Raw genomic sequence first — 27,861 nt, forward strand, 5'->3', positions numbered from 1 at the left:
AAAGGAGCAGTGTATGGCTCAGGACATTGTGTTCTCTGTCAGTTCCCTGGCAGTGTTCTCTGCCAGTGGCTGTAGGGGCTTTGTTGGTCAATGTATTAAAGCTACAAAATTGTAGGAAATGTAATTAACATGAGTTGACTAAGATTGCCATGAATACATCGAGCTTGTTAAACAGGTCTGAGCTGTAGGGTTTCAGAATCTTGACGTCTCTGAACTCAGAAGTCTTTCAGAACTTTCAAAACTCTCTGAAAGATTGTGAATGTAATTCACTGCTAGGTGCCAAAATGTGATTCACTGCGAGGTGCCAAACCCTAACCTGCCTTCGGTAGTTAAAATGTTAAATTTTTCCACTTTGCTTTTGTAGCCATTCCCCTGCCCATCACCCTACTCTTATGTTATGTACAGTTATAAAATTCCGGGAAATAAAAAAATCTTACATCTGGACTTGACTGCATGGAAAGCTGAATTCATTTAAACTTGTCAGATAAACATCAGAAATGTCTGGGTTTGGAAATTATGGCTTTAATGCATTGCAGTCTTCTGTGTTGTGCATTAACAAGCCTGGTTTAAATCTCCTTCAGTTATTCTGAGTTATAAAATGAAAGCTAAGGAGATTTAAATGTGGTCTTAATACGTGCAGAGAAGTGGGATTCTCTGCATGTTGGCAAATTCTGGCTGGAAAAACTGCACTTCACAAACCGTAATTCTGAACTTGGCTGTGAAAAGGCTGAGGTAGGCATGGGAGTGGAGTAATGGAGTATTGAAATGTGTCTCTGGAACACGCAGGGAAAGTCACCCTCTCTGCTTTGTGACAGGTTCGTGATGAGCTCTGTTGGGCATATCCTGGCCTGGGACAGGAGGGGTCGGATTGGATAGGGAGGGCAATGGCATCACCTCGGGGTTAGGCAGGAGATCATATCCCTTCACGGTTTTCTCCTTCGAATACTTGGGAGAGTGTGTCATTTACACATGGGTTAAGGGGAAAAAAAAAAAAAAAAGGAAAAAGAAAAACAAAGAAGAAGAAGATGAAAAAAACAACTGTGTTTTCCATGAGCAAATATTTGCAGCTGGCTACAGGGGTAGTATTGAACAGTTACACCCCCTCCGAAAAGCTCAGAAATTCTTCAAAACTCTGAAATCCTGCAGGTCATGCTGACTTGTTTAACGAGCTTGATATACCCATGACAATTTTAGTTTGCCAATGTTAATTACATTTCCAGTATAAAATGTTTTTAAACTTTTTGTAGTATTTGACAGCAAACTATCTGTTACTTACTTTACATTTCCCAGTTCACTTTTGTTAATATCTGGAAGATAAACCTGAAGAAATAAATATTTCTGTATCTTTCCAGGTATAGAGCAGAAATGTTAGAAAATGTAGAAAAATATAGCTTTGGTTTATTTATTTATTTATTTATTTATTTATTTAGCATTCTGAAGGGAAGAAACCTGTCTTGCTGGACATGCAAAGCTAGAGGACTAGCTTAAATTTAATCCAAATTCCTATGAACTATGAGGATTCTGTAGCAGTGACTTCATAGAGCTGCAGTGCCCAGTATATGTCAGTAATGCCCCCAGCCTGCAGCTTAGTTCAATTTCTGTATGCAGGAACTGAAGTGGGGACCAGATTATTTTATTCTACTGAGGACTTCATATTTCGTAGGGTTGTTTTTAAGTAATTCAGTTTCTAGATAGAAGAAAATCCTTTTCAGAATAGCAGAAATTAAAAATATGTCGTCTGTGGGCGTAACTGTTTCTAAAAACATTTGATTTGAAGTTTCAGCAATTAAAATCATAACAAGAATGAACTTTTGTCCCCATGCATAACTTTACCAAATGCACTCTGTTTCTATCATTGCCACTGAGGTGGGAGACAGATGAGATTGGAAGGGCTGTACTCTTTCTAGGGAAAGATTTCATGTGGAGATCTGGCTCTGAATTTAGTGTTACCACAGAAGGTCATGTTCACAATAATTTTTGGGCCAACACAGATTTCTTGGTGGTGAATCAAAAGCATTTCTGCTGCTGGGTAAGCACTTCTGTTGATATGTGCTGGCATTTTAGATTTTAAAATTTCTGATACCATCTTCTGATGCAGTCTCCATTCCTCTGTTGAACTCTCCACTGCAATAATTTATCTCAGAAAAAGTACCTCTTGATATATTTATTTATTCATGTACCTATTTATCTTTAGAAAACTAATGTTGCCCTGCAAAGGACAGAGAGGATGCTTAAGAATGTGGAGGCAGAGCAGCATGGCTGCAGCAAGATGCTGAAGGTCCAGGCCAGCCGTCTGGATTTCAAGGCCAAACAGCAGGAGAGGCTCATCCAAGACCTGAAGGTAAAGCTTTCTGCCTGCTGCTGGGAGTGGCAGCAAGCACTGGCACACCTGAGCAGTTTCATTTCTGAGGGGTGAAACCTCTGAGTTAGGCTATGAGTGCCTTGTATTTGATTAACAAAATGTGGAGCATCAGTTCTCAGGAAAGGTGGATTCACAGGTGGATGCTGCGAGCCTGACCTGAGACTGGTGTTTGAACTGCAGATGGGAAGAGGTTTATGTCACTGGGAAAGTACTCTTAGCAATACTAAGAGGTATAGAGGAGTATTTGTGCAGGATTTGTGAATTTTTTTATTTATTTTATTTAAGCATGTTAAGCAGATACATCTTGTGGGAGGAGGCACAGCTTAAGCCTTTTGGCTGATGCTGTTGTGGAGGAGGTTTGGTAAGCTCTGTGCTGTGACTTCTTTTTAATAGGTCTTCCAGAGATCTCTATTTCTCAATTATTTTCCTTTTGTGAATGTGTGAGCTTATACAGAATTTAAATGTATTGCCAACAACTCGTATGTTAAAATCTTTGATTTATTTATTTATTTTTCAGTTAATATTTCCCTAACTGAAGTGCTTAGAGTCAGGATTCAGTCTCACATACTTGCTACTTCGCTTTACCTGTCCAAAATTAATGACTTCCCTTGTATCTGTGTAATCTTAAGTGTCTTAAATTACTTTTAATATTAAAGACCTTTCCTTGATCTTTCTTGCATCACTTGAAGGCAGGAGTCATTTTGGGGTGTATTGTTCTTTTCAAATCAGTCATTAGTCAAAGTGAGAAGATGTTTTTGATAGGAAAGAGTGTAGTTAAAATTGCATGTGAATTTCTACTATAGCAGCTCTGTAGTTACTGCTTTTGCTAAAAGCATTTTTTCAACTGAAATACCATGTCCAGGCCTTTATGTGGAGATAGGTACCTGTGAGTATAAAAATGAGCAAGGACATAATCCTATGTCAATTTCTTTAACTAAAGAGAAAATGTTACTTTAATATTCTAGATATATAATTGTTTCCTTTTATTTATTTATTGATATGAGTTTTCACTGTTTCAAAGTGCAAGAAATTCAGGTACCAGAGGTTGGTTTTTGGAGACCTAATAAACCGAACAAATAAAGTTGTCTTTGTATGATGTTCTCATCTTTCTGGACTTAAATATTTCCAAACTGTACTTTTAGGCAGCTGCAGTGAAAATAAAGGAATTGGAGGACAATGCTGCAGCAGCAAGACTAGCACATATAGACTGTAAATACACTACAGAAATCATGCAGGTAAGCTTTTAATTAAATATTTGGTAGCTGTTTGCAGTAAAACAGGAGATGAACTTGCAAAGGTTCTGAGTGCAATCTTCCAAAAATGTTAAGACTTCCTTGCTCCAGTGAAAACACTGAGTAGATTTTTTGCAATTACTGTCAAGACTGTAAAAGGTAATAGAAAAATATCTCTTTTTTTTCAGGGAACTATCAAGTTAATAGAATCAATATTAAAATAAAATGTCACATTCTTGTGTTTGAGAATGCAAAGTAGCATTGAAACAGTGAGGGGAAAGGAAATGTTTCACAATAGTTAAACTGCTGATTTCTTCTGTCCTATATCATTGGAATGGGCACTTAGGTAATTTCGGGGGAATAGCTCATACACCCAGCTTCTCTAGGTGTGAGATATTAATGCATCCTGAGACTGCAGCTCCAAATGTAATTATTCAGAGTACATTTCAGCTATTACATCTGCTGTTACCAGAAAAGTTTGAATATGCAAAAAAATCTTATATGTGTACTTGAATATTAAATTCTTATATTATTAAACTGTGCCACACAGGGTTTGATCCATTAAAGTAATTAGGGTTAATTTTTTTTTTAAAAAGTGAAAAATTTGTAAGATGACTTCTCAGTGCTCATGTACTGACTAACAAAGCCTTCATAGTGGATTTTTTAAAAACTAAATGAGAAAACAAAAGGGAATGTCATGGGCTTTTTCTTGTTTTCTGAGGAACACAAAGAAGCACTGACTTCTTCAGTCAGTTATTTTCTTAGGACATTCTCTAAGTACAGGCACATAGATTTCTGAGGTGATGATTAAATAAGTAGTGATGATTCAGTTTTTTAATTCCTTCTCTACTTTTACAACATACAAAGGAACTGGGAGGGTAACATTCCTAGAAGTTAGAGATTTATCTTTTATGGGTGAAGAACTAGGAAGGTTTTCTTCCTTATTTATGAACATGAACAAGCTCCACATGAGCTTTGTTCTGAGTGCAAGTGTAGCTTTTACTGTTAATCCTACCCTTTTATGAGTCTACTTAATGAAGAGAATGCCCCTGGAAAACTTCAGTAGTATAAATAATTTAAAACAGGAAAATCCGAACACCATGAAAAGACAACAAAATGTGCTTTTGGTCAGCATATCTATTTCTCTCTGTTTGGAACTCTATGTATTAATACATTTTACATGTGTTCAATGCTTTCTAATTCCATATAGAATTAATAGAATATATTCACCTGTAAAAAGCAGAACAGAACAGTGAACAGCATTAAAGACCAAGGTAGTCTTTCCTAACTTCCATTAACTGCTTTCTTGCCATTTGGTAGTTGAGAATTCAGGAACTTGAAACCATTTTGAGGGAAAACCAACTTGGGACGAGAGGTTTTTCAGGGGGAGCATGGAATAATTCCAGAGAGTCAGAAAATGCACAGGAGAGAGGAAAAAAAGGGTAAGTTTCCTTTTAAAGCCATTGCAAAATGGCAGTAGACAGCTTGAGTACAACTCGTAGTTTACATTCCCTGCAATTTTCAGTCAGCAGAAAATCTAGTGTGATGTGCCAAACCAAAGTAAAGGTTCAGAACCTGGCAGTCCATTAATAACAGGCCCTTATCACTAACCAAAGGTGTTGTCAATGGGTACAGATAAAAACTGGCCTTCTACAGATTATTTGCCAAACCAAAAATTTTGAAAATTGTAGTTATGGTAAGGTCCAGCCTCCAGTAGTGGTTGGGATGAGTGTAGGAAAACATATCCAGCAGGTCTAGAATATATCTTCTACATACACTTAGATTATTATGAAAACATTGTTTTCCAGTTCGGTGAGTCAGGTGAATCTCTAAGACTTCTGTCAAGAAATTGTGTATCATTTATAGTGGATAGCTTTTGTTTTCAACTTTTGAATGGCTGTAGAAAGCTTTAAATGGTTAAAAGATATTGAAACGTGTGAGAGCAGAGGAAACCTCTTGGGAGTTTCCTGCCCAGCACAGTCTGCTGTGTCTGTGGTAACAGAGCTTGGGTGACCTCTCTTTCAGCCTAGAACTACATGGGTCTGTATACACAGGGGTTTATGTTGACTTACTCACACAAGGAGCAGTGGAGAAGGAAAAAAAATCAGTTTTCCTACAAGAAAGGAAGTTTGTGGCTTGAGCAACTCATTCAAGACTCACAATTAGGAAGGTGTTTTTAGTAAGAGACTTAAAACTTGAGCTGGAAAAGTCTTTATCATCTTTTGCAAGCATCAATTTTAAGTAAGATTTTGGCTTTCCTGCACCTAAATACTCAGGCAATCTTTTTGAATTCTTCCTTGAATTCCTGTCCCTGCTTCTGTCTCCTTTATGCTGTTGTTTGGTCTTATAGTTTCCTCATCAGCTGCCTGTTTAGTCATGCCAGGTTCTTGATCTATCTGTTTTCCTGACTGACACAGTGCAAGAACAGATTAAAATTCTGGCTAGTCTGCTTTAAAAGTCATGACAGAGTAGAGTCAGGCATGTGAAAACCTTAGGACCAAGAACTGTACTTGAAATCAGGTTGATGATGCAAGAAGTGACCATGGTCTCTCTAAAGACAACTGTTGTGTTAATTAAAATATGAAGAATTCTCTTTTTTATATGTAACTTTGAGGCCATATCCAAATAATCTTATGAATTGCTTGACACGAGGCTTGGTATCTGAAAAGATAACCACTTGAAAAATCTTTCTTAGAAGGAATATAAATTTCTTCATTCAATTATGAAAGGCAAGCAGCTTCAGAAGCTGTGTGATGTGCTAAAGTGGTATTTGCCATATCCATTGATTATCCTTTAAAAGAACACAGTGCATTTGACAGAAGTAATTTTGGTTCAAGTATCTTACTGTGGAAACTTTCCAGTTCACGAAGACAGCATTCATCCTCAAGTGTGCAATGGAAAGACCAGGTTGAAGAAAGGAACAAAGCTGAAGAATCCTCTGAGATATTTGTGAATCCTCCAGCCAGCTTCAGCCTGCAGGAAGGCTCAATAGTAAGGAAAAAAGCCTCAATAGTAAACAGACTAGAAAAAAGCCTCAATAGTAAATACTAAATAGAAAAATCCTCTCAACAGTAAGGAAAAAAAAGCGGCACGCATTGTTTAGGTTTTTTAAAACACACTGTCAAAATATTTACTATGCTGAAAATTTGCTGCATTGTTGTGCTGAGCTGTGGAAGAACTCTGCCATTCTCTTACCCTTTTTGTAATTATGCTACCTTTAAAAAAATTAATACATGAATAAATGTAACCAACACCTTGGAGAAGATAATTTGAAAATGGTTTTTAAGTATGGGTAGGAGGTACTGGCATTCCTAATTAAGGCATTTTGTAGATACGGATTATCATTTCATGTGAGGAATGTTCTGTCTTTCTACCCAACTTTTTTGTCAAGCTTCATTAGCTACCATTGTAGAAATGTTTATTTCTATTTCATACACTCTTTTAGTTTTAGTGTAAGTATTTGACTGTAAAAATGGCTTGAAAATTGTTTCAAGCTTTCAGGTAGAAAAGCAGAGGGGATTTTTTTGTTGTTGTTGTTTTGTTTTTTGCTTGTTTTGCTGTGGATTTGGCACACTGGATGTATTTCACTGGATTATTTTCTGAAGACTTTCTCCTCTTATGTGACCACTTTGGGCCTTTCTACTGTCCTTACCCAGCTACACCCTGAATAACAATTTTGCCATCTTTTTGCAAGGCAGCAGGGACAAAGGAAAGTTTTTGGTATGTTGAGAAGATCTCTCATTATGTGGTAACATTTGCTCTGTTTCTATTCCTAGCAATATGAAATATTTTTGGTGTTGGGTTGGAAACTTCTCTTTCTCTCTCAGAGCTGTGAGCATGGAAGCTACATGAGGTTTGTTCCCTGTTGACAGGAGCAGAGAACTGCATAAGAGAGTCTTCAGATTTGTGGGTGTCTTTTGTTCAGTTGATGGAGTTATTCCACACTTTGACTTAGTGTTGTCCACTGCCCAGGCAGATCTGTGATTCATGAACTGAAGACAAATAAAATCAGGATCTTCTTTTTCCTTTCTGGGAGGACAGCAGCTTCTTCCATGCAAGCACTAATGTATTAAAAGACATGTGCTGGCCTAGTTATCCTGAAAAAGTCATTTCATCAGGCACAAAATGAATACATAGAGAGAAAAGCAACTGTCTGCCCTAACTATAGGCATTAATGATTGCTATTTATAACTACAAAACAGAATTACAAGCTGAAAATATTCTACTATAGAAACCTAAAGTGCTTTCTAGCTGTTACTGTGGTTGGAGTTTTCCTTTTTATTTGTACTCCTTAGTAAAATATATGTTATCCATGACAAGAATTCAGGAGAAGATTCCATTCACAATCAAGATTTCTGGTAATGGAAACAGTGTTTAATGGTGGACTCAAAAGTAATGTTATGTTACTGAAAGTTTAAAAAAAAAAAAAAGGATTGTCTCACTGTCACATTCATAGAGCTGGTTGTTTTAATCATTTTACTCAAAGGATTTCAAACCACAAGACAGTCCTGAGCAGGTGATAAAAATAGTCATTTTTGGAAGATTGTATTAGTGGTTTCCTTATGAGATCAGGTATTTCTTGCCTTGGATGGCCTTGCATTTTTCCCAAAGATGTTTGTATTTCTTTGGGAAGCAGAAATGCCTGTATGTGATACTGTTTACTCCATTGAGATAGTTTGATTTTGCTTCCCAAAATGTATGAGAAGAACACTCCACAAAGGTGTTTACAAGGGTTAATAAGTTATCCACTAAAATTTTGAACATTGATCTGCATATTTTTCCTTCTAAATGTCAAAGTTTTGCATCCTATAGTGCTAATTAGACTACAATAATAAATGCTAAGACTTTACATGAATGTTCTTTATGAAAAACACAGCAATTAGCTGCTCTGCCACCTTATTGTTCAGTGATGTCTTCATGTTAAAAAAACCTCTCAATACTAATCCTAAGCATGTGTTTATTTTAGAATTTGATATGTTTGTAAGTGGAACTCACTCAGTGGTAGGGAAACCACTGAATACAGTTCAGAATCAGGCACAACTTGTTTCTCTTTCCAGAGACTCAACGAAGACAATATACGCAAGGAGTTAGAGAATGCTTTGCAGCGTGAGCACGAGGCAAGATTGCTTCTAGAAGAGCACCAGCAACGGCTTCAGGAGCTGAGTAGCAGACTGGAATCACTCTCATTTACTGACATAGATAAAAGCCAAGTCTCCAATTTATCTCTGATGGTAAGATTATTCTTCTGGAACAGTCACCAGAGCTTTACCTTTCATTAAATAAGCCAAATAGTGCAGTCCTTCTGTAAATAAAATAACAGGAGTAAATACACACACACTACTCAGTCTCTGGGAATGTTAGGTTACTGAGAAAACACTTCAAAGGCTCCTTTTTAATTTTTTTTAAGCTATGTTTTATTTTTAACAATTTAAGAAAAAGTCTTCAATGGCTGTTTGTTTTGGGGTTTTTTTTTTGCCTACAATAATTTTGTTTTCTAAAACACATTTATACATAGCAAATATAATAAAAACTAGGGGGATTCCAAGTCAGTAATGTTTTTGCTAGGAAATTCGTAAAACCTTAGTATGCAGTGGTCCAAATCTAACTTCACAATCAATTTGTCTTTCACATTGGTCAGTGGCCAGTGGCATAAAGTGAAGTTTATTTTGGCTAAAGAGTAACTCGGCTCTCTGTCTGCTGGCAGAGCCTCCCTAATGCAATGGAGGAGCTGAGGAAAAGAGAGCAAGTCCTGGATCACCAGAAGAGACTCCTGAAAGACATGGAGCAAGACCAGCAGCAGCTGTGGAAGGCTCTCCAGGAGGCAGAATTTGCCCTTGATCAGGGAGTAAAGTGAGTGCTGGGGCCTAGGGGATGTCACTTAAAATGAACAAAATGTTAAATTCCTACTTCCATGGGCAGGGCTTTAGCCCTGGACAGTGTAAGGTTAGAAGAGAAAAGTAGATATGTCTCTTTTATTTTTAAATTCAGGGATAGTCTTCTTAAAACAAAAGTGTTAGTTCAAAATACTAGGTCATGCATTTTATGCAGTTATCCCATAACGTTGCTCCAAATTCTAGGTGCTGAAATAACTGCCAAACAAAATACCTCTGCTATCTTAGTGATCTGACAACACCTCTATGGCACATCCTTAAAGTTCTGTTAATTTAAGAAATTACTGTTTGTTCTCTGTGTTTCCACACCATCTTTTTATAGACAGATACAATTTATTTATAGTAAATACAGAAGCATCAGTTAGGGGACAGGTCTTCACTGCCAAAGGGACTGAAACCCATTTTGGACCTAGCCTTTCCTGTGGTACAAGACAGGTCTTCCAGCTGATTTCAGGGAGTTTTGGATTTAGACCTATTCCCCACACCGCTTACACCACAACCTGGAGTGGAAGGAAAGGCTCAGGCACTGGTCTTGAAAAGATTGGTAGTCAAAAGGAACCCCCTTGATTTGAAGGGGCTTATTATTAACCTGTTCTTATACCATATGAAAAACATAAATCTTTGCAGACTTTGTTTTCTAATACTTATCATAGTATGAAATACGTATTATGAATATTGCTGTTCCACGGCTAGGATCTAAAAAAAATTAGTTCATTAAAACTTCTCATCATACCTGGGACCATTCAACCTCTGGAGAAAAACATCTCAGGAGCTTTAAGGGTTTTATGCACCAGGGAAATAATGCAATTTGTATAGTCCTTAATGAAATGTTTAGCAAGCTAATTAAAATGACCAATGTTGTTTGGTAGGTTTTGATCAAAGTGGGTGTCACCTGCAGAAGGATTTCTTCTAGAAAGCTTGCCCTTTTCATCCTGCCCCAATTATTTTGGGCATTTCAGTAAAGGTCATTGCTTGTGGCCATACATATATCAAAAAAGGTTATTTTAATGTGAAGTAACTTTAAAACTAATTGTTTTTTTTTCCTTGTATATAGCAGCTGAACATCAAAAAAGAAAGCTGTTTTTCCCTCCTTTATTATACTAACTCTTCACAACTAATAAGGTTTTTTCTCCCTTTGAAACATATAAACAAAGCAGATTGAATAAACAGAATCTGTCCATGTTTTCCCATACAAGAACATAATTGTTTTAAAACTTAATAATGATCTGGAATGTCTTGGCTTTTCAAGAAAAGAAAAGAAAAAAAACAAACAAAAACCAACCAACAAACAAAAAAATTAAAGTCTGTTTTTTAATTATTTGCAATCATCACAAACTTTGAAAGGATATATTTGGATTAGTAATTTACTAATTTATTAAAACTTAATACTTTTTATGGTTCTATATCAAAGCCATTATGGTTGTTCATTGATAGGCCTATAATTACATCCATTTTAATTGCTTATCCTCAACAGAAGCATCTTTTATATGGAAATGCACCAAATAGTGGTACATTAATTATTTTTAGAGTTTGCATTGGAGATTTTATGAAAAGGGAGAAAATACTAATAGTTTGAGTTATCAACAATTATTTTACAAGACATGACAGCCATAAAGTAGCAGAAAATTAATTTCTACATTGGTAGAGCTTCAGTTCCATAAAGTTACTCCATTGTTCTTGTTTTGTTTTGTTTTCTTTTATAATAGAGACAAAGAGTTGATCATTAATCACATGAAAGCTGTGGAGGCTGCCCTGAATGAGGTAAGAATTTGAAGTGCTCCCTCTGATTTTTTTCCAAACATGCTAGAGCCTTAGAACTGCTGACTCTCAAGGGAGGAGAGAAGTTGTTGCAAAGCAACTTCCTTTCCTTAGTGTTGAAGTTTCCCCTCTCAACTTCTTCCATCTTAAAAAAACCACAGTGAAATAAAATGCAAGTTTGTAGTACATACACAGCTTGTTCTAAATGTAGAAGTTATGACAAAATTCACTTTCTCCCTGAGCACTGTTTCTGGTTGACAAGTAAAGACTAATGGAACACACCAAAAATTGGCAATTGTTGTGGAGTTACCCCTCCACTGAATGATGAGAGGTCACATACTTGGTGGCCCTAAAACATTTGGCTTTGTGTCTGCTGCTTTAACCTATGAAACATCATAAATAGGAAAAGAAAAGGCACGAAGTCATAATCTGTGATCAGAAACTTCCATGATATTTTTTAAAATTATATTTTAAACTTAATAGTAATCTCAAATTCTCCCTGTGACTTGTAAAGTTGTGGCCTGGTATAGGACTATTTGAAGGTCCAACCAAGCTGTACATATTGATTATTTAGGAGAAAGGACTATTTTTCCAACTATAGCTCTCATGGCAGATGGTTTTATAACTGTTTTTAATCTAGAGCAGCACAGAGCAAAAGAAGTGATTTCATTACCTTGGAGTGTTAATTTCCCTTACTATATCTTTATTTCCTAGCAACATGGGAATCTCTTCTTTATTATAGTTTCTGAGTTCACCAAAACTGTTGTTCATTATGTTTTCAGGTATCTTTTTGAAATCTCTTTTCTTTAATGGTCATGGAAAATGACAGAACCTAAACTGCATGTTTCTCCTACAGCAAACGGTGCAGATAGAAAATTTCCTTTGTGCCACCACCATCTCCACACTGGCTTCTTTCAAACTTTGGAAGTGAATGTCATGCAGCAAGTGCTGGGTTTTTACAGTAATACATACGTGCCATGTCCTTGGCCTTTCTCTTTTCACACCAGGGCAAGGTGTTGTGGGGTTTTTTTTGTTTGTTTGTGGTTTTTTTTTGTTTGGTTGGTTTTTAATTTTTTGTAGCATTCTCTCCCAGCACTGTGAATGACAGTTTTATTTGCAATGAAAATTCAGTCATACTTTATTCATGGATGATAAGGTCCAGGGATCAATGCAAGTCCACTCAACGGGCTCAAGGGGACACGGTTCATCCCAGCTGGTGTGTCTGAAGGAGAATTACCACTGATGCTGGGGTATTTTTCCCTTTAGGCCAGAGAGCAGGCCATGGCATCACGTGCTGCAGCAGCCGCGCCACTCCCCAGCCTGCGGCTGGAGACCCTTCCAGAGGAAGCAACAGCAGGCAGACCAGAGGCTGCATCATTCCAGGTTAGAGGCTAAAACAAATCCTCTTTAATTTTTTTAAAATTCTCTTTCATTTTTTGCATCTGAGCTACAACAGGCAGATAGACTGCTCTGAGCATGTGGAGAGCAAAAAGCTTCAAAACTATTGCAGTCAATGGATGAAAGACAATTTCATGTATTGCACGTGGTATTTCAGAGATGATGGTAACTTTTAATTTTGCAGTTACAGTGTTAACTAACTGATGGGAATACAAACACGGACAGAAGTAAATATACCTGAAAATTAATATCTCTCTACCCCCCTCCCTTTTTTTCCCATTAATATGCACAAGACTAATTTTAAAAAACCCAAAAAACCACAAACAAAACCAAAACCAATTAAAGTCCCCACAAACAAACAAAACCAACAAGACAAAGAAGACAAGATTTTCCTATTCCTTCTTGGTCAGTATCAGACTTTTTTCAACCCACAGTTCTAGAATCAATTGTGGGCTTTTGAGCATTCCTCATTTAAAAGAAACTGCTATTTAGAATGTTTAAATATAGAAGCTATTTTGCTCATGTAGGTTTAAGACTTGCACATTTCAAAATACTATTTTTTTTAGGACAAAACAATGAGTGGGAATAAAGGGAAATTAACAGGAAATGTGCCATATTTTCAGCTCTGAACATAGATTCAGTACAATGCCTCCTTATTGTTTCTAAATTTGACGTCTTCTACAGAAACTTATTAGTTTTTATAACTGTGCAGAATCTATTAGTGCCAAGACTGATGGTTTTTTCCCAATGAGAGAACAAAAGGCAGAGTGAGTACATATTTCTTTTATTGTGCTTCTCTGTCTGAATCAGTGAGAGAGCAGGTAATCAAGTCAAGTGCAAGGAAACTTAGGCAGAGTAAGTATTGCATACAGTGTGTGAGTTTCTGCAGTAATTCCTTTCCACTTATTGTAGATTTTTTTCTGTTCTAATGCAGTATATAATTGCAGGATCAGGGTCACAGAATCAACATTCAAGAAAGGCAGGTTCTAAACTGGAAGTTTTTCACTGTTGCCCTCTTGCATGCATACATATATTTCAGTATGATAAAGATATAAATTATGTGTGCATTATCGTGTTTCCACACTAAAATATGGAAATATGGAATATGTAATGCCTTGAGATTCCCATGAAACTTAATTAGCACAGATGAGCTTATCCATCAAAGGGTAGAATTACAAATGTTTCCCCAGTACAGTGATGATCCATTTTAGAGCTGCACAAAAGGTCCCACAGGTGGCATCTTTCCACAGAAGGCATTGTGGCAATCTCCAGCTTTTAAATCCTGCTTTTCTCATTTGGTAGTGAATGATGCTTCTTTTTTTACTTTTTTTTTAGCCCCATTTATCCCAACTCCCTTTTTTTTGACCTCACAATGATAGCAGAAGCATCTGCAGCCTATTCTCTCTTTCTCTTCAGAAGAGAATCATAAACACAAAAAGTTGCATTTCATATTTGCACAAAGTGTTTGTGGTATAAATAACATAGTACAGCATGTGCTGGGGAGCTTGCTGGTGGGGCAGAATTGCAAAGTTCTTGTTCACCTGGCAGCCTCAGGTGCACTTGGTAAATCAGGACAAACAGCACCAATGGCTCACAGACTGTGTCACTGTGAACTTCCTTTTCTCTGTACTTTTTCCTCTTTCTCCCTTTCCCCATCTCTGTTTTCCCCTTTTCCCTCTCTCTCTCCTCAGCCCTCATTTCAATTTCCTGTTTGATTCCTTTCCAAGCTCCTTATTGGGGTTTTATTACACAATTTGCCCTTTATGGACTGAGGTCACCTAATGGATTTTAGTTTTACTCTGTGCCAAACTGTATTAAGGGCAATCCTGCAATCTTGAGTAAGGTAAGCAGTTAGGAATGACTTTAGGGACACTTGTCATTAAAAGCAGTGGAGTTCTTTGCAGGCACATCCTCTAGAACTGCCTTAGTTAGCCTAAGGTGATGAGCACATTTCAATTAAAAGCCTTATAATCTGCAAGAATCCTCTTTTAGGACTAGAACCACAGCACCAGGATGTTTTTGGAGATTCTTTCTGATGAGAAAAGATGTGATATTGGTTAATTTGCCACTTCTGTTTCCTAGACACTACAATGAAACAACCTATTGATTTTAGCTGTGTTAACATCTATTCTGAAAATCAGCAATGTGAAACCAATCAAAGGAAAACTGCAGAAATCTTTGCAAACCCCTGTTTGTGATGATAAGCTGATTTTTGTCTGTATCACACGTTTACATTCAAAAGACCAAAGTCATACTATCTGAAAGCAAAAACTGAACATATAAAATGTGATTAACCATTGTAAAGAAGATCAATCATTTCAACAGTTAGCTGAGACTACTTGGGGTAGATATAAAGTTACCAGCACTGCCGAATCATCTGTGCTTTCTTGTGCTTCTAAATTTATCATCAATACAATCAATATAACAAAATTGGGACATTCTTCTGCTGCATACATGGAAACTCTTCCTTTTTTTCAGTTATAGTGCAATCAGATTATTTGTTTTCAGAGGTCTGTAGGTTTCTGATGTTTCTTTTGTTACTGCCAAGTTATTTTTTTTGCTGTGGAGTGGAAAGATTAGTAAATTGACTAATCTTGGAAGTGTGAACATTGTCCTGAAACTATGTGGTAATTTTTTGTGAACAGAAATTGAACCTGCAGTGAATCTTGTATTGAAATAAAATGAAAAAGTTGCATCAAGAGCTCAGTGCTGTAGTGCATGCTTGAAAACATTTCGTCAAAGCATCTTCTAACTAAGGGGTGGAGTAATTCCCTTTTCCTCAATGACATTAATATTCAACATTTTAGAAAAAATACAAAACCCAGTGTGAGATGTTTTTGATGTTTTAGTCCTGGGACTGACATTCTGCCTGGCTTACAAACTCTATTTGATTTCTCTGCTGAAAAAAATTCTGTCTTTTGTAAAAAATTTGGATGTGTGCTATTTGGCATTTAAGCGTAGCTTGCCTGTCACTAATGATTCCTTCTACTTTTATTTAAAGCACGTGCTTAGAAATTTTGTGGATCTCTACTCACTGGCATCTTCCAAAGTTGACGCATTATCAGGAAGGGACTCTCCGCAGTTTCAATTTCAACCCATAACAGCTGTTCAGGCTCTTACTCCTAGTGAAGATCGTAAGTCTGCTTTTCAAGCAAGTCACTGGGATGTGGGTTCCTAGCCAGCAGCTCCCTTCCTGCTGCTCAGCTTCTGTAGGAAAATACAACAACACTTGATTGTAACCATAATGGAGAGCAATAAAATTAGTGCAAAGAGAAACGTCCTGAGACATTTTCCAGAAGAGAAAGTGAATGGTGAAAGCTAACACAGGGATTGACATTACTACTGTGTATTTTTTTTCTAGTGGTTGCTATTTGATTGTGGGTTTTTTGGTTTTAGTTTGGATTTGTTGCTTGATTGGTTGGATTGTTTTCTTGGTTTTCAGGAGTGGTGGTGGTGGGTGTGTGCTGGTTTTTTTGATTTGTTTTTAATATTACTTTTCTTTCTGTTCTTTTTTCTCTTTCTTTCTTTTTCTTTCTTTTTCTTTCTTTCCTTTTTTTACCAAAGGATTTTCCTTTCTTTCTATTATAAATCATTAACATTTCTATAATAGGCTTTCCTTGCAACCATAACCCCTTCAGTTCTGTCCATTTCTTTTCATTTTAACATTTACTTTCTCTGAACAGAATCCTCACAAGTTCACTTTGCACCTGAAGCAGCTGGTTCACCTCCTGCTATTCCTGCTCTCCCTCCTGCTGGTAAGTCTGCTTTTTAGGCAATTGTAGTCACTGGGATCTGGGTTCCTAGCCAGCAGCTCCCTTCATGCTGCACAGCTTCTGTAGGAAAATACAACAAACCTTACTTATAAACATAATGGAGCATGAAAACTAGTGCAAAAAAAATATTGTGATACTTTTTTCAGAAGAGAAAGGTGATGGTGAAAACTAACACAGGGTTTAAAATTCTTAAAGGAATGTTTTTTCTGTTCATCCCTATTTGCTTGTGGGAATCTTTTGGTTTTAGTTTGGGTTTGGATGCTTAGTTGCTTGGACATTTTTTGTATTGGGGAGTAGTTGAAGTGGGTGGGAGGGTGGATAATTGATTTTTGAATTTTTTTATTATTTCTTTTAATTGCAATATTACTTTTTTTTTCTTCCTTTTTTCTTTTTTATTTAATAGCCAAAGGCTTTTTCCTTTCTTTCTGTAATAAACCATTAACATTTTGGATTAGGCTTTCCTTTCAATCATAACCATTTCCATTCTGTGCATTTCCTTGGTTTTTAAAACTTACTTTTATTCAACAGATATTTTTCAGCCTCGTGTTTCACCCCAAGCAGCTCGTGCAACTCCTGCAACTGCTCCGGTTCCTATTTCTGTTCCTGCTCCTATTCTTACTACAACTCTTGCTCCTACTCCTACTCTCGTTCCTGCTACTATTGCTACACCTGTTCCAGTTCCTGCTCCCGCTCCTGCTGCTAAGTCTGTTTGTCAAGCAATTGTAGTCACTGGGATGTGGGTTCCTAGCCAGCAGTTCCCTTCCTTCTGCACAGCTTCCATAGGAAAATACAACAATACTTGATTTTAAACATAATTAATCAAAAAAACTAGTGCAAAAGATATGTTCTGAAAATTTTTAAAGAAGAGAAAGGGGATGGTGAAAGCTAACACAGGGTTTAAAGTTATTACTGGATGGTTCTTTTCTATTGGTCCTCATTTACTTGGAAAATTATGGTTTCCAGTTTGGTTTAGGTTGCTTCGTTGGTTGGATTTCTTGGTCTTGGGGAGTGGTGGTGGGTGGTATGGAGTATTATTTTTGAATGTGTACATTTCATATTTCATTTATTCTTTCTTCTTTCTCCTTCCATTTTTTCCCTACTACAGGCATTTATATTCTTCCTCTAATAAATCAATAATATTTTTGTAATACCCATTCCTCCCAACAGTAGATAATTCAGTTTTGTGTATTTCCATCCATTTAAAAATGTACCTTCTCTGAAGTAATTTTGATTCCTCTCAAATATGTCTGTAAGAATATATAAAACTTCAAACCTCGTGTCAGTACAATACTTCAAGGGCAAAAGAATACTGCCAGTGTCCTTTGTCTATTAAAGATTAATTTATAATAATTATGTACAGTGTGAATCAAATAAAGAGTTAAGACAAGAAGCAAACAGTTGCAAGGATTTCACATACGTACTCTAGTGAGAGGTCTTAAACAGCAAAAGCAGATGCTATTCTGATTTGGTTATATTCATTCATCTTATTCCAGAAAGATGGGGAGAGCGAAGAAAGACAATGGACATTTCGTTTGGGAGTAACGCAGGTGCCAGCATGACATCTGGCATAAGCTATCTTTCACCTGGCAGTGACTCAGTCTTCAGGAGGTCACCCAGCATAAGCTGTACTGTGTCTGGCAGTGATGCAGGTGCCAGTATGCCATCTGGCATAAGCTATCTTTCCTCTGGAAGTGACTCAGTCTTCAGGATGTCACCCAGCAGAACCGACAGTTTGTCTGGAATCAACTCAATCTCCACTATTGCTCCCAGCAGGAGCCATACTGCTTCTGGAAGTGACTCAGTCTTCAGGATGTCACCCAACACATCCTATTCTTTTCCTGGAAGTGACTCAGTCTTCCTTATGCCACCCAACAGAACCTATACTGTGTCTGGAAGCGATTCAGTCTTCAGTATGCCTTCCAGCATAAGCTATCCTTCCTCTGGAAGTGTCTCAGGCTACTCCAGTATGTCACCCAACAGAACCTATACTGTGTCTGGAAGCGACTCAGGCTCCAGTATGCCATCCAGCATAAGCTATCCTTCCTCTGGAAGTGACTCAGGCTACTTCAGCATGTCACCCAACAGAACCTACACGGTGTCTGGAAGTGACCCAGGCTCCAGTATGCCATCCAGCATAAGCTATTCTTCCTCTGGAAGTGACTCAGGCTACTTCAGTAGGTCACCCAACAGAACCTATACTGTGTCTGGAAGCGACTCAGGCTCCAGTATGCCATCCAGCATAAGCTATCCTTCCTCTGGAAGTGACTCAGGCTACTTCAGCATGTCACCCAACAGAACCTACACGGTGTCTGGAAGCGACCTATCCGCCGGTGTGTCATCCTACAGAACCTTTACTCTCTCTCGAACCAACATTGCCTTTCCTTCCAACCATAACCATTTCCTTTTCATGCGTCTCCTTGGTATTTAAAATTTACCATCTCTGAAGTTAATTTACTGTCTCTCAACAGATTCCTTCCGGCGTCCCCAAGGACCCATTTCGCCTCGTGGTCCTATTCCTGCTGGTGATGGTAAGTCTGCTTGTCAAGAAATTATAGTCATTTGGATGTGGCTTCAGAGCCAGCATCACCCTTCATGCTGCACAGCTTCTGCAGACAAATACAACAAGTCCTCATTGTAAACACAACGGAGCAATAACACTACTGCCAACATTTAGAAACCGCCATGTCTTGCAACATTTCAGTTCTGTGCATTTCCTTGCTTTTAAACATTTACCTCTTCTGAAGTAATTTTGCTGTCTCTGACCGGAGTATATTTGTATTCCTATTCCCTCCCAAGCCCTTCGTGCACCTCCAGCTCGTGCTCCTCTTCCTTCTCCTCTTCCTCCTGCTGGTAAGTCTGTTTTTCAAGCAATTGTACTCACCGGGATTTGGGTTCCTAGCCAGCAACTCCCTTCCTGCTGCTCAGCTTCTGTAGGCAAATACAACAACACTTAATGGGAACCATAATGGAGCAATAAAGTTAGCGCAAACAGAAACATTCGAAGGTGCTCTTCAGAACAGAAAGGGGATGCTGAAAGCTAACACAGAGATTAAAATTACTGCTGGAGGATTCCTTTTATAACGAGTCCTTCATTTGCTTTGATAATTTTGATATTGCCCTGAGTTTAGCTGCTGGGTTGCTTGGATTGTTTTGCTTTTGGGGAGTGGTCGTGGTGAGTGGGTGGGGGTTTGGTTTTTTTTGAATAGCGGGGGGGTTTTTTTCTTTCTTTTTTTTTTAAGAACCAAAGGGTTCTTCCTTTCTTTCTCTTATAAACCATTAACATTGTTGTAATAGCTTTTCCTTCCAACCATAACCATTTCAGTTTCTTGTATTTCCTTGCTTTTAAAAATGTACCTGCTCTGAAGTAAATTTCCTTCCTCTGAACAGGGCCTTCTGCCTTTCTCTTTCAACCCCAAGGAGCCAGTACGCCTCGTGGTCCTCCTCCTGATGGTAAGTCTGCTTTTCAAGAAATTATACTCACTTGGATATGGGTTCAGAGACAGCATCCACCTTCATGCTGCACAGCTTCTGTAGGCAAACACAACAGCGCTTTAGTAGAATGGCTTTGGAGCAACACATCTAGTGCAAACAGACATCTTCAGAGACAATTTTCAGACAACAAAGGGGTGGTGTAACTAACACAGGAATTAAAGTTTTTTCCCAACTGTACAAGCTTGTTTCCTTGCTTAAAAAACACACCTAGAAATTATCATGATGGTGTGTAAAATATGTCTGTGAGAATACGTGGAACAATGTGTCGTTACAATCCTGCCTAGGGCAAGATACTTCTGGTAATGCCCTTTGTCTCTTAAAGATTGATATATAATAATTATGGCTCCTGTGTTTCAAATAAGCAACTAAGACAAGAAGCAAACAGTTGCAAGTACCTCACATACGTACTCTTGTGAGGGGTATTAAACAAACAGCAAAAGTAGATTCTCTCCTGATAAGGTTATATGCATTGTTTTTATTCCAGGACACTGGGGAGGGCCAAGGTACAGAACCTATACTGTGTCTGACTCAGGCTCCAGTATGCCATCCAGCATAAGCTATTCTTCATCTGGAAGTGACTCAGGCTACTTCAGCATGTCACCCAACATAACCTATACTGTGTCTGGAAGTGACCCAGGCTCCAGTATGCCATCCAGCATAAGCTATCCTTCCTCTGGAAGTGACTCAGGCTACTTCAGTAGGTCACCCAACAGAACATACACTGTGTCTGGAAGCGACTCAGGCTCCAGTATGCCATCCAGCATAAGCTATCCTTCCTCTGGAAGTGACTCAGGCTACTTCAGTAGGTCACCCAACAGAACCTACACTGTGTCTGGAAGTGACGCAGGTGCCAGTATGCCATCTGGCATAAGCTATCTTTCCTCTGGAAGTGACTCAGTCTTCAGGATGTCACCCAGCAGAACTGACAGTTTCTCTGGAATCAACTCAATCTCCACTATTGCTCCCAGCAGGAGCCATACTGCTTCTGGAAGTGACTCAGTCTTCAGGATGTCACCCAACACATCCTATTCTTTTCCTGGAAGTGACTCAGTCTTCCTTATGCCACCCAACAGAACCTATACTGTGTCTGGAAGCGATTCAGTCTTCAGTATGCCTTCCAGCATAAGCTATCCTTCCTCTGGAAGTGTCTCAGGCTACTTCAGTATGTCACCCAACAGAACATACACTGTGTCTGGAAGCGACTCAGGCTCCAGTATGCCATCCAGCATAAGCTATTCTTCCTCTGGAAGTGACTCAGGCTACTTCAGTAGGTCACCCAACAGAACCTATACTGTGTCTGGAAGCGACTCAGGCTCCAGTATGCCATCCAGCATAAGCTATCCTTCCTCTGGAAGTGACTCAGGCTACTTCAGCATGTCACCCAACAGAACCTACACGGTGTCTGGAAGCGACCTATCTGCCGGTGTGTCATCCTACAGAACCTTTACTCTCTCTCGAACCAACATTGCCTTTCCTTCCAACCATAACCATTTCCTTTTCATGCGTCTCCTTGGTATTTAAAATTTACCATCTCTGAAGTTAATTTACTGTCTCTCAACAGATTCCTTCCGGCGTCCCCAAGGACCCATTTCGCCTCGTGGTCCTATTCCTGCTGGTGATGGTAAGTCTGCTTGTCAAGAAATTATAGTCATTTGGATGTGGCTTCAGAGCCAGCATCACCCTTCATGCTGCACAGCTTCTGCAGACAAATACAACAAGTCCTCATTGTAAACACAACGGAGCAATAACACTACTGCCAACATTTAGAAACCGCCATGTCTTGCAACATTTCAGTTCTGTGCATTTCCTTGCTTTTAAACATTTACCTCTTCTGAAGTAATTTTGCTGTCTCTGACCGGAGTATATTTGTATTCCTATTCCCTCCCAAGCCCTTCGTGCACCTCCAGCTCGTGCTCCTCTTCCTTCTCCTCTTCCTCCTGCTGGTAAGTCTGTTTTTCAAGCAATTGTACTCACCGGGATTTGGGTTCCTAGCCAGCAACTCCCTTCCTGCTGCTCAGCTTCTGTAGGCAAATACAACAACACTTAATGGGAACCATAATGGAGCAATAAAGTTAGCGCAAACAGAAACATTCGAAGGTGCTCTTCAGAACAGAAAGGGGATGCTGAAAGCTAACACAGAGATTAAAATTACTGCTGGAGGATTCCTTTTATAACGAGTCCTTCATTTGCTTTGATAATTTTGATATTGCCCTGAGTTTAGCTGCTGGGTTGCTTGGATTGTTTTGCTTTTGGGGAGTGGTCGTGGTGAGTGGGTGGGGGTTTGGTTTTTTTTGAATAGCGGGGGGGTTTTTTTCTTTCTTTTTTTTTTAAGAACCAAAGGGTTCTTCCTTTCTTTCTCTTATAAACCATTAACATTGTTGTAATAGCTTTTCCTTCCAACCATAACCATTTCAGTTTCTTGTATTTCCTTGCTTTTAAAAATGTACCTGCTCTGAAGTAAATTTCCTTCCTCTGAACAGGGCCTTCTGCCTTTCTCTTTCAACCCCAAGGAGCCAGTACGCCTCGTGGTCCTCCTCCTGATGGTAAGTCTGCTTTTCAAGAAATTATACTCACTTGGATATGGGTTCAGAGACAGCATCCACCTTCATGCTGCACAGCTTCTGTAGGCAAACACAACAGCGCTTTAGTAGAATGGCTTTGGAGCAACACATCTAGTGCAAACAGACATCTTCAGAGACAATTTTCAGACAACAAAGGGGTGGTGTAACTAACACAGGAATTAAAGTTTTTTCCCAACTGTACAAGCTTGTTTCCTTGCTTAAAAAACACACCTAGAAATTATCATGATGGTGTGTAAAATATGTCTGTGAGAATACGTGGAACAATGTGTCGTTACAATCCTGCCTAGGGCAAGATACTTCTGGTAATGCCCTTTGTCTCTTAAAGATTGATATATAATAATTATGGCTCCTGTGTTTCAAATAAGCAACTAAGACAAGAAGCAAACAGTTGCAAGTACCTCACATACGTACTCTTGTGAGGGGTATTAAACAAACAGCAAAAGTAGATTCTCTCCTGATAAGGTTATATGCATTGTTTTTATTCCAGGACACTGGGGAGGGCCAAGGTACAGAACCTATACTGTGTCTGACTCAGGCTCCAGTATGCCATCCAGCATAAGCTATTCTTCATCTGGAAGTGACTCAGGCTACTTCAGCATGTCACCCAACATAACCTATACTGTGTCTGGAAGTGACCCAGGCTCCAGTATGCCATCCAGCATAAGCTATCCTTCCTCTGGAAGTGACTCAGGCTACTTCAGTAGGTCACCCAACAGAACATACACTGTGTCTGGAAGCGACTCAGGCTCCAGTATGCCATCCAGCATAAGCTATCCTTCCTCTGGAAGTGACTCAGGCTACTTCAGTAGGTCACCCAACAGAACCTACACTGTGTCTGGAAGTGACGCAGGTGCCAGTATGCCATCTGGCATAAGCTATCTTTCCTCTGGAAGTGACTCAGTCTTCAGGATGTCACCCAGCAGAACTGACAGTTTCTCTGGAATCAACTCAATCTCCACTATTGCTCCCAGCAGGAGCCATACTGCTTCTGGAAGTGACTCAGTCTTCAGGATGTCACCCAACACATCCTATTCTTTTCCTGGAAGTGACTCAGTCTTCCTTATGCCACCCAACAGAACCTATACTGTGTCTGGAAGCGATTCAGTCTTCAGTATGCCTTCCAGCATAAGCTATCCTTCCTCTGGAAGTGTCTCAGGCTACTTCAGTATGTCACCCAACAGAACATACACTGTGTCTGGAAGCGACTCAGGCTCCAGTATGCCATCCAGCATAAGCTATTCTTCCTCTGGAAGTGACTCAGGCTACTTCAGTAGGTCACCCAACAGAACCTATACTGTGTCTGGAAGCGACTCAGGCTCCAGTATGCCATCCAGCATAAGCTATCCTTCCTCTGGAAGTGACTCAGGCTACTTCAGCATGTCACCCAACAGAACCTACACGGTGTCTGGAAGCGACCTATCTGCCGGTGTGTCATCCTACAGAACCTTTACTCTCTCTCGAACCAACATTGCCTTTCCTTCCAACCATAACCATTTCCTTTTCATGCGTCTCCTTGGTATTTAAAATTTACCATCTCTGAAGTTAATTTACTGTCTCTCAACAGATTCCTTCCGGCGTCCCCAAGGACCCATTTCGCCTCGTGGTCCTATTCCTGCTGGTGATGGTAAGTCTGCTTGTCAAGAAATTATAGTCATTTGGATGTGGCTTCAGAGCCAGCATCACCCTTCATGCTGCACAGCTTCTGCAGACAAATACAACAAGTCCTCATTGTAAACACAACGGAGCAATAACACTACTGCCAACATTTAGAAACCGCCATGTCTTGCAACATTTCAGTTCTGTGCATTTCCTTGCTTTTAAACATTTACCTCTTCTGAAGTAATTTTGCTGTCTCTGACCGGAGTATATTTGTATTCCTATTCCCTCCCAAGCCCTTCGTGCACCTCCAGCTCGTGCTCCTCTTCCTTCTCCTCTTCCTCCTGCTGGTAAGTCTGTTTTTCAAGCAATTGTACTCACCGGGATTTGGGTTCCTAGCCAGCAACTCCCTTCCTGCTGCTCAGCTTCTGTAGGCAAATACAACAACACTTAATGGGAACCATAATGGAGCAATAAAGTTAGCGCAAACAGAAACATTCGAAGGTGCTCTTCAGAACAGAAAGGGGATGCTGAAAGCTAACACAGAGATTAAAATTACTGCTGGAGGATTCCTTTTATAACGAGTCCTTCATTTGCTTTGATAATTTTGATATTGCCCTGAGTTTAGCTGCTGGGTTGCTTGGATTGTTTTGCTTTTGGGGAGTGGTCGTGGTGAGTGGGTGGGGGTTTGGTTTTTTTTGAATAGCGGGGGGGTTTTTTTCTTTCTTTTTTTTTAAGAACCAAAGGGTTCTTCCTTTCTTTCTCTTATAAACCATTAACATTGTTGTAATAGCTTTTCCTTCCAACCATAACCATTTCAGTTTCTTGTATTTCCTTGCTTTTAAAAATGTACCTGCTCTGAAGTAAATTTCCTTCCTCTGAACAGGGCCTTCTGCCTTTCTCTTTCAACCCCAAGGAGCCAGTACGCCTCGTGGTCCTCCTCCTGATGGTAAGTCTGCTTTTCAAGAAATTATACTCACTTGGATATGGGTTCAGAGACAGCATCCACCTTCATGCTGCACAGCTTCTGTAGGCAAACACAACAGCGCTTTAGTAGAATGGCTTTGGAGCAACACATCTAGTGCAAACAGACATCTTCAGAGACAATTTTCAGACAACAAAGGGGTGGTGTAACTAACACAGGAATTAAAGTTTTTTCCCAACTGTACAAGTTTGTTTCCTTGCTTAAAAAACACACCTAGAAATTATCATGATGGTGTGTAAAATATGTCTGTGAGAATACGTGGAACAATGTGTCGTTACAATCCTGCCTAGGGCAAGATACTTCTGGTAATGCCCTTTGTCTCTTAAAGATTGATATATAATAATTATGGCTCCTGTGTTTCAAATAAGCAACTAAGACAAGAAGCAAACAGTTGCAAGTACCTCACATACGTACTCTTGTGAGGGGTATTAAACAAACAGCAAAAGTAGATTCTCTCCTGATAAGGTTATATGCATTGTTTTTATTCCAGGACACTGGGGAGGGCCAAGGTACAGAACCTATACTGTGTCTGACTCAGGCTCCAGTATGCCATCCAGCATAAGCTATTCTTCATCTGGAAGTGACTCAGGCTACTTCAGCATGTCACCCAACATAACCTATACTGTGTCTGGAAGTGACCCAGGCTCCAGTATGCCATCCAGCATAAGCTATCCTTCCTCTGGAAGTGACTCAGGCTACTTCAGTAGGTCACCCAACAGAACATACACTGTGTCTGGAAGCGACTCAGGCTCCAGTATGCCATCCAGCATAAGCTATCCTTCCTCTGGAAGTGACTCAGGCTACTTCAGTAGGTCACCCAACAGAACCTACACTGTGTCTGGAAGTGACGCAGGTGCCAGTATGCCATCTGGCATAAGCTATCTTTCCTCTGGAAGTGACTCAGTCTTCAGGATGTCACCCAGCAGAACTGACAGTTTCTCTGGAATCAACTCAATCTCCACTATTGCTCCCAGCAGGAGCCATACTGCTTCTGGAAGTGACTCAGTCTTCAGGATGTCACCCAACACATCCTATTCTTTTCCTGGAAGTGACTCAGTCTTCCTTATGCCACCCAACAGAACCTATACTGTGTCTGGAAGCGATTCAGTCTTCAGTATGCCTTCCAGCATAAGCTATCCTTCCTCTGGAAGTGTCTCAGGCTACTTCAGTATGTCACCCAACAGAACATACACTGTGTCTGGAAGCGACTCAGGCTCCAGTATGCCATCCAGCATAAGCTATTCTTCCTCTGGAAGTGACTCAGGCTACTTCAGTAGGTCACCCAACAGAACCTATACTGTGTCTGGAAGCGACTCAGGCTCCAGTATGCCATCCAGCATAAGCTATCCTTCCTCTGGAAGTGACTCAGGCTACTTCAGCATGTCACCCAACAGAACCTACACGGTGTCTGGAAGCGACCTATCTGCCGGTGTGTCATCCTACAGAACCTTTACTCTCTCTCGAACCAACATTGCCTTTCCTTCCAACCATAACCATTTCCTTTTCATGCGTCTCCTTGGTATTTAAAATTTACCATCTCTGAAGTTAATTTACTGTCTCTCAACAGATTCCTTCCGGCGTCCCCAAGGACCCATTTCGCCTCGTGGTCCTATTCCTGCTGGTGATGGTAAGTCTGCTTGTCAAGAAATTATAGTCATTTGGATGTGGCTTCAGAGCCAGCATCACCCTTCATGCTGCACAGCTTCTGCAGACAAATACAACAAGTCCTCATTGTAAACACAACGGAGCAATAACACTACTGCCAACATTTAGAAACCGCCATGTCTTGCAACATTTCAGTTCTGTGCATTTCCTTGCTTTTAAACATTTACCTCTTCTGAAGTAATTTTGCTGTCTCTGACCGGAGTATATTTGTATTCCTATTCCCTCCCAAGCCCTTCGTGCACCTCCAGCTCGTGCTCCTCTTCCTTCTCCTCTTCCTCCTGCTGGTAAGTCTGTTTTTCAAGCAATTGTACTCACCGGGATTTGGGTTCCTAGCCAGCAACTCCCTTCCTGCTGCTCAGCTTCTGTAGGCAAATACAACAACACTTAATGGGAACCATAATGGAGCAATAAAGTTAGCGCAAACAGAAACATTCGAAGGTGCTCTTCAGAACAGAAAGGGGATGCTGAAAGCTAACACAGAGATTAAAATTACTGCTGGAGGATTCCTTTTATAACGAGTCCTTCATTTGCTTTGATAATTTTGATATTGCCCTGAGTTTAGCTGCTGGGTTGCTTGGATTGTTTTGCTTTTGGGGAGTGGTCGTGGTGAGTGGGTGGGGGTTTGGTTTTTTTTGAATAGCGGGGGGGTTTTTTTCTTTCTTTTTTTTTAAGAACCAAAGGGTTCTTCCTTTCTTTCTCTTATAAACCATTAACATTGTTGTAATAGCTTTTCCTTCCAACCATAACCATTTCAGTTTCTTGTATTTCCTTGCTTTTAAAAATGTACCTGCTCTGAAGTAAATTTCCTTCCTCTGAACAGGGCCTTCTGCCTTTCTCTTTCAACCCCAAGGAGCCAGTACGCCTCGTGGTCCTCCTCCTGATGGTAAGTCTGCTTTTCAAGAAATTATACTCACTTGGATATGGGTTCAGAGACAGCATCCACCTTCATGCTGCACAGCTTCTGTAGGCAAACACAACAGCGCTTTAGTAGAATGGCTTTGGAGCAACACATCTAGTGCAAACAGACATCTTCAGAGACAATTTTCAGACAACAAAGGGGTGGTGTAACTAACACAGGAATTAAAGTTTTTTCCCAACTGTACAAGCTTGTTTCCTTGCTTAAAAAA

At 39.5% G+C, this 27,861-nt stretch overlaps 1 protein-coding gene and 1 long non-coding RNA gene across 7 annotated transcripts in view; one reads left to right on the forward strand and one right to left on the reverse strand.

Moving 5' to 3' along the window:
• The window catches only part of LOC135289292 (mucin-17-like), a 66,330-nt gene that overhangs the window by 9,548 nt on the left and 28,921 nt on the right, over positions 1-27,861 (forward strand). For 3 of the 4 annotated variants that reach the window (XM_064402786.1, XM_064402787.1, XM_064402788.1), the window contains 27 exons: positions 2,195-2,341; positions 3,505-3,597; positions 4,915-5,036; positions 6,456-6,585; positions 8,652-8,825; positions 9,299-9,444; positions 11,192-11,246; positions 12,510-12,626; positions 15,643-15,775; positions 16,325-16,396; positions 17,908-18,487; positions 18,593-18,744; positions 18,883-18,942; positions 19,211-19,264; positions 19,802-19,864; positions 20,391-21,329; positions 21,468-21,527; positions 21,796-21,849; positions 22,387-22,449; positions 22,976-23,914; positions 24,053-24,112; positions 24,381-24,434; positions 24,971-25,033; positions 25,560-26,498; positions 26,637-26,696; positions 26,965-27,018; positions 27,555-27,617. In XM_064402786.1, the coding sequence (XP_064258856.1) occupies positions 2,195-2,341; positions 3,505-3,597; positions 4,915-5,036; positions 6,456-6,585; positions 8,652-8,825; positions 9,299-9,444; positions 11,192-11,246; positions 12,510-12,626; positions 15,643-15,775; positions 16,325-16,396; positions 17,908-18,487; positions 18,593-18,744; positions 18,883-18,942; positions 19,211-19,264; positions 19,802-19,864; positions 20,391-21,329; positions 21,468-21,527; positions 21,796-21,849; positions 22,387-22,449; positions 22,976-23,914; positions 24,053-24,112; positions 24,381-24,434; positions 24,971-25,033; positions 25,560-26,498; positions 26,637-26,696; positions 26,965-27,018; positions 27,555-27,617 (5,446 nt within the window). The remainder of the gene's footprint in view (positions 1-2,194; positions 2,342-3,504; positions 3,598-4,914; positions 5,037-6,455; positions 6,586-8,651; positions 8,826-9,298; positions 9,445-11,191; positions 11,247-12,509; positions 12,627-15,642; positions 15,776-16,324; positions 16,397-17,907; positions 18,488-18,592; positions 18,745-18,882; positions 18,943-19,210; positions 19,265-19,801; positions 19,865-20,390; positions 21,330-21,467; positions 21,528-21,795; positions 21,850-22,386; positions 22,450-22,975; positions 23,915-24,052; positions 24,113-24,380; positions 24,435-24,970; positions 25,034-25,559; positions 26,499-26,636; positions 26,697-26,964; positions 27,019-27,554; positions 27,618-27,861) is intronic. The other variant, XM_064402789.1, reaches the window with a different exon arrangement.
• LOC135289294 (uncharacterized) lies at positions 8,791-20,761 on the reverse strand. Of its 3 annotated transcripts, none has more exons than XR_010352080.1 (4): positions 18,850-20,761; positions 16,349-16,474; positions 15,677-15,848; positions 8,791-8,896 (listed from the first exon to the last, which is right to left on the reverse strand). It is a non-coding gene; the product is annotated as an uncharacterized LOC135289294 (long non-coding RNA). The 3 variants fall into 3 exon arrangements; XR_010352081.1 differs by lacking the exon at positions 8,791-8,896 and adding an exon at positions 12,618-15,201; XR_010352079.1 differs by lacking the exon at positions 8,791-8,896 and having other exon boundaries at positions 12,618-15,848.

Source organism: Passer domesticus, chromosome Z, assembly GCF_036417665.1.
Source record: "Passer domesticus isolate bPasDom1 chromosome Z, bPasDom1.hap1, whole genome shotgun sequence".
Taxonomy (NCBI): Eukaryota; Metazoa; Chordata; class Aves; order Passeriformes; family Passeridae; genus Passer; species Passer domesticus.